Source organism: Sminthopsis crassicaudata, chromosome 3 (genome assembly GCF_048593235.1).
Source record: "Sminthopsis crassicaudata isolate SCR6 chromosome 3, ASM4859323v1, whole genome shotgun sequence".
Taxonomy (NCBI): domain Eukaryota; kingdom Metazoa; phylum Chordata; class Mammalia; order Dasyuromorphia; family Dasyuridae; genus Sminthopsis; species Sminthopsis crassicaudata.
Window position 1 is genome coordinate 32,982,325 of NC_133619.1, and position 12,710 is coordinate 32,995,034.

General features: G+C 35.1%; 1 protein-coding gene across 7 annotated transcripts in view; it reads left to right on the plus strand.

The window, feature by feature from the left end:
• NAALADL2 (N-acetylated alpha-linked acidic dipeptidase like 2) overlaps positions 1 to 12,710 on the plus strand; it is a 1,407,963-nt gene that overhangs the window by 950,406 nt on the left and 444,847 nt on the right. For all 7 annotated transcript variants that reach the window (XM_074298220.1, XM_074298221.1, XM_074298223.1 and 4 more), the window contains one exon: positions 3,182 to 3,332. In XM_074298220.1, coding sequence (XP_074154321.1) covers positions 3,182 to 3,332 — 151 coding nt within the window. The remainder of the gene's footprint in view (positions 1 to 3,181; positions 3,333 to 12,710) is intronic.

The following is a 12,710-nucleotide window of genomic DNA, read 5'->3' on the forward strand; positions in this document are numbered from 1 at the left end:
AACCACCTGCTATGTGCTATACTGTGCCAGGAACTGGGGATACAAAAACAAACAAAAGAAACAGTTTTTATACTCCAGGAATTGACTTTCTATCTGTGGAGTTGATACATATATAAGTATATACAAAATGCTAGATGATAGAGTGGGTGAGGAGATAGCAGATGGAGCAAGCAGAAAAGATTTCCTGTAGAAAATGATCTTTGAATAGAACTTTGATGGCAACTAAATATTAAAAGAGACAAATTAAGAAGGATGTGCATCATAGCTTTGGAGAATTGCCAATACAAAGACACCAGAGATGGAGTCTCATATGTGAAGAACACCGAGAACACCAGTTTGCCTATTAAATGTTTGTCATGGACAAGATCTTTAAGGACAAAAATTACAATGTATCTCCTTCCACATGGCAGATGTTTAACAGTTATTTGTTGAACTGAAGATGAACGAATGAAATGATAAATGAGACCTGTACTTTGGGAGTTTACAGCTGAGTAAAAATCAATCACCTGATTGTGTAAATATATATATATATATATATATATATATATATATATATATATATATATATATATATATATATATATATATATATGTGTGTGTGTGTGTGTGTGTGTGTGTGTGTGTGTGTATACATATATATATATAATGAGAATAGATATAAATAAATTAAAAGTAGTTAAGTATATATTAATCTGGGAAGGAAATTCCTACTACTTGAAAGAATGGAGGCTTCATATAGAAGTACTGTTTCAACAGCAGTTTGGTGAATAAAGGAATTCTATGAGCTGGAGGTGAGGATTTTAGGCCTGGGGGTCAATCAGTACAAAAGATATAGCCAATTTGGCTCTTTAATATTGTGGAAGGGGAATGAAATGGAAAAATAGTTTGGTTCCAGGCTTTGAAGGACTTTAAAAGCTGAACAGAGGAGTTTATAATATTCCAGAGGCAATAGGAAACGCCTGGATTTTATTGAGTAAGAAAATGACATGGTCAGATTTATGCTTAAGGGAAACATAGTTGGTAGCAGAGTGAAATGGGGAGATACTTCAATAAGAGACAAGAATTTGGAGACTGTTCCAATCATCTAGAATAGAAGTAATGAGAACCTGAACTAATGCAGCAGTGTGAGTTGAGGGAATAATTAGATGGTAGAAATGTTACAGAAGGAGAAATATCAGTGTTTAGAAACTGATTGTTATACATGGCTGATGGAGGAGACAGACAGACAGACAGAAAGAAGGAGAAAAAGAAGGTCAAGGATGATGAAAAAAGTGAAATAACAACCTAATGTGATATGGACATAGAATAAACAGATACAGCATTCTCTCCTTGCCCCAGAAAGTAGCTGCATTGGGATATGCTTTCTCTCCTTGCAACCTGCAGGTCAAGTAGTAGTATTGTACACTGAACATTTTAGTCCATTGCCCCTGACAAGCTCTATGCCAAGTAGTCATGCTAGTACTTGGGAAAGTCCATCTTTTTCAATGGCAGTGGGGGTCAATGATAATTAAGGGAGGAATCAGTTTGCAGGGAAAGGAAGTCAGGGATAATTGAAGATTCCACTATACATACATATATACATGCATTTATGCATTCACACACACACACACACACACACACACACACACACACACACACACACACACACACTTTGTTCCTGTGTCTCTTACCATAGTCATATCCCCCTCTGTAGTATGATTGTTTACTGTGTAAAGAAAGAGATAATAGGCCTGATAGGTCCACATCAAGTTACTTATTTTTTATCCGGTTAATACCTATCATTTCTAGACTAATTGAATAAATTAATCTTTGAAGCAAAGATTTAGAATTTTTTCAGATAATGTAGATTGATATTTCACAAAAGATGAAGTAAAAATAAAGTAGGAGTTTGTTCTTTCTTAAAGGGATGGACAAATTGTATTAAAATTTTCTAGTATTTTGTTATGTATACATGCAATAAACACCTCTGTAACAGGAATAGGGCTTGGACCTATGGTTTTATTAACATAGGGAATCTCCTTTATCAATTTATAGTCCCTGAAAAATTTTCCCTGAAATTCATAGTCCCAGAAAATTGCCTAAAATAAGACATTTATGTAATTTTGTCCAATCTCAAAGAATGTATATAAAAGAGGATTTGAACCTGGAGCTTTCTGGCTTTGAAACTAGCTCTTCACTAGATTTATATTACTTCTTCTTGCTGTGAAAATCCCATTCCCAATAGTGCATGCTAAAATTGCTAAAACTAAAAAAAAAAAGTTCCTTGTGGAATCTTGGAATTGAGAAGTTGGTCCCTTGGGAGGGGAGCCACTGGCCCTGCTGACTCAAGCTCTGCATCTCATTGCTTGCAAGAGAGTATCCTGGGAGTCCTGAATCATTTATTATGAACTGTGCTTGCCCCTATTTCAATTCAAAAACATGAGGTATGTATTTCATTGTGATAAACAATAAGGATTAACATATAAACAAATGACTGCTCGGGTCCTCAAGGATTTAATAGTTTAGAATTGTACAGAATTTAATATAATCCAAGATAAAAACATAAGGAATACTGACATTCTTTGTCCATGATAAGGATATAGGGAAGGTCCAAGACAAACATCTGAGAAATTTAGTGGATGGGAGTGAGGAAGACATATCTTCTAGGGAAGAGATTAAATAGTATTTAATTAATTAAATAGCATCAAATAGCATATGAGGTAGGCCTTAAAGGGAAAGATAGCAGTACATGGGTATTTATTTGGAGGATACTTTTCTCCCGATGCACTTTATATCTGATTTCTTCCAATTGTGGCCTGACCAAATCAGAATATAGCAGAAATAGTATTCCTTTTTTTTTCCAGAAGGTGTGCTTCTATGAATGAAATCTAAAATCCAAATTATTTTTGGATACTCTGTCACGCTGTTTAGTAAGCATAGCACAAAAGGAAGGTGTTAGTATTACTTTGGGGATGGTGGAAGTGGAACCATTTTTAATTAGCCTAAAGTAAAGAATGCAGGTTTAAAGTCACTTAATTAAAAGATTTCTAAGTTCTCTTCCATTTCTGACATCCTGTATGTCTATAATTAGATTAAAAATTGTGAATAGAGTCTTCTTTGCATCTCATTTACTTTCAACCCTTTTTAAAGGTGTTCTAAGTAATCACTTTTTTTGCATTGTTGTTCTCATCTCCCATATTAGCTTTCACTATTGGAAAAAGCTGGATTTGGAGGCGTTCTTCTTTACGTGGATCCTTGTGATTTACCCAAGACTACCAACCATAGCCACAGCCCCTTCATGGTTTCACTGAATCCTGGAGGAGATCCTTCTACACCTGGTTATCCCAGTATTGGTAAGTTGAGTCCTTTTTCCAAATAATGTTGTGTTTTGAAAATTTTAGAACCTTATTTGACCAAGTAAAATGATTTTGACTCACGGCCAGAGGTCTTTATCAGTAAAACTCTAGGAAAAAGGCTTCTTAAGAAAATTATTAAGTTTATTCTTTATCTAGTTAAAGATTTTCATCATATGAGAAATATTTTTCCCGATAGCAGATCTCATAATGTTTTTATGCAATAAAGGAAGGCGTTTTACTTAATTTAGAAATTAAAAATCTTGGGACAGTAGTTATCAGACTAATCATGGTGGGAAGCATTGTCATTTTTATATTCTCTCATCTCTATCACTAAATCTACTAAAGTGGGCAAGTTTCTCCATTTTTAGCTGATGTTATATTAATAGAGTTGAGTTTGTGAGTTTTTTTATCATAGAAATTTTGACTCAAGGAAATAAGAAGTAACGAATACTTGACAATTCAATGGAGAGTTAGGGGTGACCTAACACAGAAGCAACATCTTTCATACCTTATGTGGAAATCCACATAATTGCTTCTAGAATCTTGAATCTTGAGTCAGGACTCATCCTCAAACTATTTGCTCATGATATTATTTTTCTCAGTCAGGTTTGTCAGCTCTTTCTCTTTTGGTTACAATGGCGAGATTACCTTGGTCCAGGATCTTGATGTTATTGGTTCATAGACTGAATTTTATTAAATATGATTAATTTTTTACAATTGGGATGGTTTTATACTAGTCGATAATTTAACAGTGGAATCTCTACCAGGCCTGAGAACGGTTGTCTATGCAATGGTATAATCCACTCTGTAAACAAATGCTAAATATAATAATTGAGTTTTTTAATATAAAGTTAGAGGTTTTTGGTCTCCATCTTTCTACTCTCAGAACTCAGGTCTCAGGTCCTCCTGAGTGCAGGGCTGGTGCTCTATACTTTGCATCATCTAGCTGCTCCTGTCTACTCTATAATTCTTTTTGTTTGTTTTACATCATAAAGTGCGCTTCTTGGTGGTAGATAATGTAGTGAAATATATCAGACTATGAAGTTTATTTAATATTCCCAGTGTTACAATTCAGTAGTTCTGTGGCCTGTTTATCTACTCTCTGTTCAACATCACTTCAGCCACCCAGACATACTGAAAAGCATGAAGAATAACCCTGTCATTTTTGACAAGGATTCACTTGGTATCCTTGGTCCAGTTACTTAGACAAATGCCTAAAGACTGACTCAAATTTGTGCTAAATCAACTGAGACAATTCTGAACTCTTGCAAGAAGAGTGGAAAATATAAATATTTGGTTTTTTTTTTCTGTGTATCTTGAATAACTGCAACATGAAATGCCTTGGCATTCAATTGGAAAAGAATTGGCCTTTTTCTTAGTGCCTCACTGGTCCTGATCACTTTGGCTTCCAAGTTTCCAAAGGGTAGAATAATATTTAGCATTATTTACACAACTATTTACAGAATACTTCTTTGTTGGACAATCTTACAAGTAGTCATAAATTGTATGCTTTGTTGAATTTATGACTTCATTGATATGTGACTACTCCCTTCCTAGTACAGGTAGTAACACAATCAGTCCCTTTTGTCCTATGTTAGTCCATTTTATAATTTCCCCAAAATCCTCTGTTGAGAATCTGTCTGATATATTGGAAGCCATCCACTAATTCTTTTAATATCTTGTCGATGCAATAGATTCAGTAAGAACATCAGTTTTAACTGATTTTTTTCTACATGACTGACTTATCAAATAGATTAAAAATGAATTGTTAACTCAAATATTTATAGTAGTCAAAATGACTTATTTGATCAAAGTCATTCTTAAAACAATATTCTGTTACTGTATACACTATTCTCTTGATTTTTCTCTTTATTATGTCATACAAGTCTTTCTATATTTTTCCAAGATCAATGAACTTATCATTTCTTGTAGTATAGTATCATTCAATTACAACTATATGCCACAGCTTGTTCAGCCATTCCCCAATTGATGGACATCCCCATGATTTCCAGTTCTTTATTATCACAAAGAAAGCTACTAAACACATAGGGTGTTTTCCTTTTACCTTGATAATCTTTGGAAATAGACTTTCCATTGTTATTATCGGGTCATAAAGAACAGTTGAAGAAAGAGACTGTATTCAGAGAAAGAACTGATAAATAGAAGTATTTATGGAATAAATTTTAAAATCATAGGTAATATATGTATGTATTTTGTGTGTACATATGTGTGTGTCTAATAGTAAAACGCTTTATGGAGGGGAAGGGTAGAAAATAAGAACACCATAATTTTACATGATAACTTTATTGAATATTTAAAAGGAAAAGGAAGTTGTGATTTGAAGTCTCATATGCAATCATTTTTGTTGTATTATAGAAAATAATTGTTTTATTTAATAAATTAAAAATAAAATGGATGTGAAAATAGTGAATTTAAAGGAACTATGTTCTTAAATTACCTCTTGTCCTTTGGTTGTAAAAAATGGTTTCAGTTATGCAAAATTTCCCATTTAATAAGTGGAGATCTATTTGCTGATTTATTTCATATTATATAATTATTGTTATTGCTTTCCTTAAAGGTTCTTCTTGTGATCTTTCCTGGTTCCACCAATTGCTACCTCTTGTCTGTTTTGTATGTATTTGTATGTGGGCACATGTTGTCTTTGACAGCATGTAAGGTCCGTAAAGGTATTTTGGTCTTTCTATCCCCAGTGCCTAGCATATTAATGCAGCTTAATAAATGTTTGTTAATTCATTCATTAATAACTTGTAGAAAGTATTCTTGTGATTATTGATCTATAATAATTTGGTAATGCTTTATATATTTTATGTCTTGTGAACTACATTTGGTTTAATACTTCATCCAAAAATTGTTTCAGTTTTCCAAGAACAATTTCAACAATTAGGATGCTTTCCAATGTTTGCTTTAAGAATTTCCAAACTTACAAAAACATTCAGATTCAGGAATTTTTACATCCAACATAATTTTCCTTTCAAATCATTTATTGAAGCAAGGTCATTAAAATGATATGGTACACTCAGATATCAAGAAAATTCAGGCAGTTTAATTTTTTTACACAACAGTAGTTGTTTGATGTGGCATTTGGTGAAGCTTTCACACATGGTGGTAATCAAAATCTACTGTAGGTTTCATTTTAAATTTCATGAAATCATTATGGATAATAGTGAAAAGTTGAAGAATATTAATATAACATTGCCAGCCTTTCTATATCTCCTTATATGGCTCTGCACAAAAATACGAATTTCGTTTCTGTATGATGCAAATATCCTTTAATATGTTGATGAAATTATTATCTCATCCAGTGGTTTAGAAAGTTTAGAAGGCTCAGGTCAAATGAATGTGCACTGAACCAGATTAAAATATCATTAGGAAATGTTTAACAAAATAAGTAAAAATCAAATACTAAATGATTTTAATGTATGTCAGTATGTGAACCACAGGGACCACTGGAATGGACCATATGCCATTCATACATGTTCATCTTCCATGCTTCCTTTTCTACATCCTTCCTTAGTGCTTTCGTACAGGTATGCTGAAAATCTTCCATGTCTTCTGACATTGTATAGATACAGTGATATCCATATGTTGTGTTATCCATCCTTTATCTCTTGCTTCCCCTTCATGACCAGTCTACCTTCTTTTTCTATTATAGATCTTTCTCATGACATCCTTGGTGCCTTTCCTGTTTAACTCTGCTTCGATTATGTGTAACAACTTTATCAAAAGCACCATGCACTTTTTGAATGTCCTTTGTATAATTTTTAACTTTAATTTTCTGGAAATACTGATCGTTCTATAATACCTAGCCATTGCCACATTACAAAAATAATATTGTTTTAAAATGTGTTTATTTTGAGAAGATTTATTTGGAGTACTAAGAAGCTGTTACTTGCCCAGGGTCTCACTGCTAAGGTTAGAGGTAGGATTTCAACTCAGGTTTCTCTTGTCTGTGATACTAGAGTGTCAAATATACAGCTGATGTGACCCCAAACACTCTTGAGTGTGGCCTTAACAGATTAAAATGAATTGAGAAATATTTAATAAAATACATAAAAATGCAGGTAATATTGCTTTGTAAAACTAAGTCCCTGTATGGCTTGCAGGGATCTTTATGTATGGGTTAGTGTATTTCTGTATCATTTTGACCCCACTGCAGTATACTACACAGATTTTCTAAGCTTGAAAGATTTATACTATAAAAGGAAATAAAGAATTACTGGAAGCAAAGCTATCAGTCTCTTCTAATATGTGCCCATATATGAATTACATTCTGGTCTTAAGAGTCAGGAAGACCAGCACTGGAATCTTGCCTCAGATCATTCACAACTGTAAGATCACTTTTCTCATGTTCCTTGTCCATAAAAGCATATCAAACTCACGCCCCATATCTAATCTGTAAGTGCTATTGATTCTATTTTTATAGCATCACTTGTACCCAGCCCTTCCCTGACACTGCCATCTTCCTGGTACAGCTCCTCATCATCTCACACATGGACTATTGTCATAACCTACTGGTGGTCTTTTTGCTCCAAGTCTTCCCGTGCCCCCGCAGTCCATCCTCCATTCAACTGTACAACTGGTCTTCCCAAATTTTAAGTCTGATCATGTCACCCCTTTGTTCTGCTGGGTCCCAGTCAAGTCTGGACTCAACTATAACATGGTATATGGAATTTTAAAAACCATCACAAGCTGGCCCCTTCCTACCTTTTAGATCATATTATACTTTCTGTCTTCCTGTTCCCCAAAACATATTCATATTTTCTCTCTTCTCCTTCTCCTCCTTCTCCTCCTCCTTCTTCTTCCCTCTTCTTCTCTGTCTCCCTCTCTGTGTGTGTGTTTGTCTCCCTCCCCCTCCCCCTCTCCCTCTCTCTCTCCCTCTCCCTCTCCCTCTCCCTCTCCCTCTCTCTCTCTCTCTCTCTCCCTCCCTCTCTCTCTCTCTCTCTCTCTCTCTCTCTCTCTCTCTCTCTCTCTCTCTCTCTCTCTCTCCCTCTTCCTCTCTTTCCTCTCTCTCTCCCTCCCTCTCTCTCTCTCTCTCTCTCTCTCTCTCTCTCTCTCTCTCTCTCTCTCTCTCTCTCTCTCTGTCTCTCTCTCTCTCTCTCCCCCTCTCCCTCTTCCTCTCTTTCCTCTCTCTCTCCCTCCCTCTCTCTCTCTCTCTCTGTCTCTCTCTCTCTGTCTCTCTCTCTCTGTCTCTTCTCTCTCATTCAATCTATTCCAGTAGACTACTTCTTGTGAAGTCCTATCCAAGTTGTCATTTTTGCATCAATACTTCATTCTTTGGATGATTTCAAGGCTAAGTCAACAAAGATTCTTCTCAGGCATTGTATAATAATTCATGAAAGCTTTCACAAAGTTCAAAAATTGACTAGAATGATGTATAGCAAAAGATGGTGGCCATGTTGAATTAAAAACATAATTATTAATGATTAAATTTTCAAATGTTGTTTTTATAAGTTTATAGCTTTTATGCACCTGATTATTAAGGCATAAAATTGCATTAAGGTTTGTACAACACTGTGTATGTTTTTATAATCACACCTAGACATACATACATACACACATATATCCTTACATATACATTTATACATCTGTGTTTATGCAGATACATCTAATTTCTACACTAATATTCATATACATATACATATATGGCAGTTATTGTATGAGTTTATCCATATGTAATATATATCTTATTATTTAAATATATGTACATATTTAGCACTTAATTTTATGCAGTATGTCTCTTCTCTTGCCGAACCTATTATAGTAAAGATATGTTTAGTTTCTCTATAGCTTCACTTCAGAGCACAAATCTATCTTCAGATACAAAAGGAGCTAAGTAAACCAAGATATGAAGCAACCTATTTGTCAGCCTTCATATGTAAATAGCAAAGTGTCATTGCTACGAGCACTGAGACCCCTTTATTTAAGATAAGGTCCTCGGTAATAGGATTCCTATCTTGGTGGTAGAAGAATGTAAATTAGTTCATGACAAATTCTCAGGAAGCACTGATGGAAACTGGTATCCATTTTAAAATACCAAAATATAACAGCTCAATTCAATAAAATCCATTCTGTTGACATGGATTACCAGTGTGATTCTCTTTCAAAGAAATCTGGGATACCTTTGTGATAAAGGAAATAAAAATGGCTTTGTGTTCTTAATGTTCAAAGCTTGACTTCATGATAACTTTTAAACACTGTATATATTTGTGTGTACATATATGTGTACATACTATAGATACAAATTATCTATACATATAATTTACATACATATACACATAGGCACATGTATTTTCTTGTTCAATCATTTTAGACATGTCTAACTCTTTGTGACCCCATTTGGAGTTTTCTTGGCAAAGCTTTTGGAGTGATTTACCATTTCCTTCTTCAATTCATTTTACAGATGAAGAAACTGAGGCAAATAGGAATTGCTGATTTGCCCAGGATCCCGTTCTGTGACTAATAGTGTGTCATTTTCATAACTAGTACCAGAAACTGTAAATCAGCACCTCAGCAACCCAATTCGCGTACCACCCTCAGCACCCTGTTTCTATCTAAGCAGAATTCTATTCCTTTTTGGGTCTCTATCTACTTGGAGAAGTTTCTCCATCTTGGTCTCAATCCACTACAGTCTACGTTCATGAGAAGATGAATCTAGATTATACTACATTCTTTACTCCATCTAATGCCATCAGTAACTCTTTATACCTATATGACTTTGAGGAAGCAGTTGAGTGTCCTCGAGCCTGTTTTCCTAAAATGCATTGGAAGAGGATTGGAAAGGGTGGTTTTCTCTTATACCTTCCTAAGAGCTATGATCGTAAGATCATTTCTTCCTAAAATTTGAGCCTCTATTCGACTAAAACCCATCATATTCCCTTCCACCTCCATCACATAATCTATTTCCTGGCACATACTTGGTATTCAGAACAAGTTGATAAATGAAGGAATGGACAAATATGGAAGAATTGTGTGTAACAATAAGTGAACACATGTATAAATTATTTGGAGGTTTCCTTTTGTGGTGGATTATCCATAGAATTGCTTCCTTTATCACCTTGTATAATTGAGGGCTGCCTCTCTTTGGATTTAAAAATCCAAAGAGCATATGCATGTTAGATACTCTTAACACAGCTGTTTACAGTTTAGTGTTGAAACAAAACACCGTGGAGTTTTCCTAAATGAAACATTCTCCATTTCCAGAATTCCCCAATGAGTTTTTGAATTTTAAACATGTAAAAATAAATCTTGTAATGCTACTTAAAACTGTTATTGCATTTGCTTCAAACTGCTGCTATTGTAAATTTCAGTCTAATGCAATTTCATTTGAGAGATGCATGCTGTATGATAAATGTTTTCTCATTTTGTCTTGCCTATCAACAGCCACTTGGTCCTAAAATTTTGAGTTAGAATTGAAAAATAAACTCTTTAAAAGAACTATTATCACAGGAGAACCACGTGTCAATGCCCTGGAGGACAAACATATACTGAGAATTGAAAAAAAGTGCATAGTCACATGGTAGAGATCCTTCCTACTCCAGGACAGACTCATTCTAATGTAAGGGGGTGAATTTTCTCAGGCTTGGCTAGAACTCATTGGTAGACTTTGATGAGAAGTACTTCTGAGCATAGGAAAGCATTAAATGTTTTGGTAACTCAGAAATAAAAAGTGATGACTTGAGGACAGAGATGGTAATATTATAGATTCATATATGTAGGTTCATCAACCATTCAGTCACTCTAGTATTTCTGAGAGTAATTACTATGTACCCCTAAGATTTTGGAATACAAAGACAAAAATAAAACATCTCTGTCCTCAAGGACTTTAGATTGGGCCTTGGGGGAGTTAGGGGAAAAAACAGCTAAGCTGTGAAGAAAGTTGGGATTTCTAAGAGGGGGGGAGATGAAGGGGTGCATTTTAGGAATCAGGAGTTCTTTGTACAGAGACATAAAGATCATAAGTAGAAAGTCACATGAAAGGAGCAACAACAAAACCAGTTTATCAGAACTACAGTGTATATGAAGGGAGAAACACGGAAGAGGGGCTTTTAATGCTAGGGAGAGCAGTTTACATTTGATCTTAGAGTCAATGGAAGAGACACTAAAGCTTTGCACACAGAGGAGTGCCTTGGTTGAATATATGGTTTAGGAATTTCCCTTCAGATGCTGTGTTGAGGATGTCATTAGAAAAAAACTTGAAGCAGTTACGCCCATTAGGATGCTATTGTTAAAGTCTCCATGAGAGGTACCGAGAGCCTGAATTAGTCTGGTGACTACGTGAGGGGAGAGAAAAAAATTGTGAAAGAGAATATGTGAAGGTAAAACTAAAAGGAGTTGGCCATGAATGGATATGTAGGAGAAAAAAGAGGTTGATTGGAAAGACAGTAGTAGACTTGATATAAAGAGGGTTGGGGGAAATAAAAAGAGGTTAGTTGTAGACATGTTGAATTTGAGAGGCTTAAATGTCTGATTTTTGAGAGGCTTTTGAAATATCCAATTAGAAATGTCTTGTCAGTTGGTGATGAGGGGCTAGAACTCAAGAGAAAGGCTGGGGCTGAATGTATAGTAATCAGATGCATGGAGATGATAATTCAACCCAAAGAAGATCATGGGAGCACTAAGAGAAAGTAGGTTAAAAGATCAAAGTAAAAGACCAAAGGCAAAGAACCATGGTGAAAACATAGCTTACGGTTGTTGACGCAGCAGAGTAGACCAAGAAGGAAAGAGCAGGGCAGAATTGGAGAAGGCAAGTTTGGGGGAAAATCAAGAGGTGTCTCAGAGAGAAGAGAGCTTCCAGAACTAGATCAACCATGTCAGGTGAGGCAATCAAGAGATCCATGGTGGCTTTGAAGGGAAGAGTTGTAGTTGAGTGATGAAATTAGAAGCCATATTGAACATGTTTTACAAGGAAAGGAGATGGCAGTAATGAAAGTAGACAACTTTTTGTTTTCTCTTTAGAAATTTGACTGTGAATGGAGAAATGATATGGGAACGTATCTTAAGTGGATATGGATTTTAAAATTTGGAATTGAGGAGTTTTTAAAGGTTCCTGGACACACAGGAAAGCAGGAGAGAAGAAAGCAGATATGAAGAGGATAAGCTTGGTGATGGGGAGGTGGGTACAATCTGATGGGAAAAAAATTGAGAGGAAATGAGATCTAGGCTACTTCTGATGTGTTTCACAAAGTAAGATGTAGGAAGCATTTCCATTGTCTAAAATTCCTCTGAAATAGGCATTCATCATGGCATCAGAATCATAACATCAGTGGGAACCTAAGCTAATTTCACACTCTGTCACCCTTTCCAACTCACCATCCATTTTACAAATTATGAAATTGAGCTTCAGGGAAATTAAGT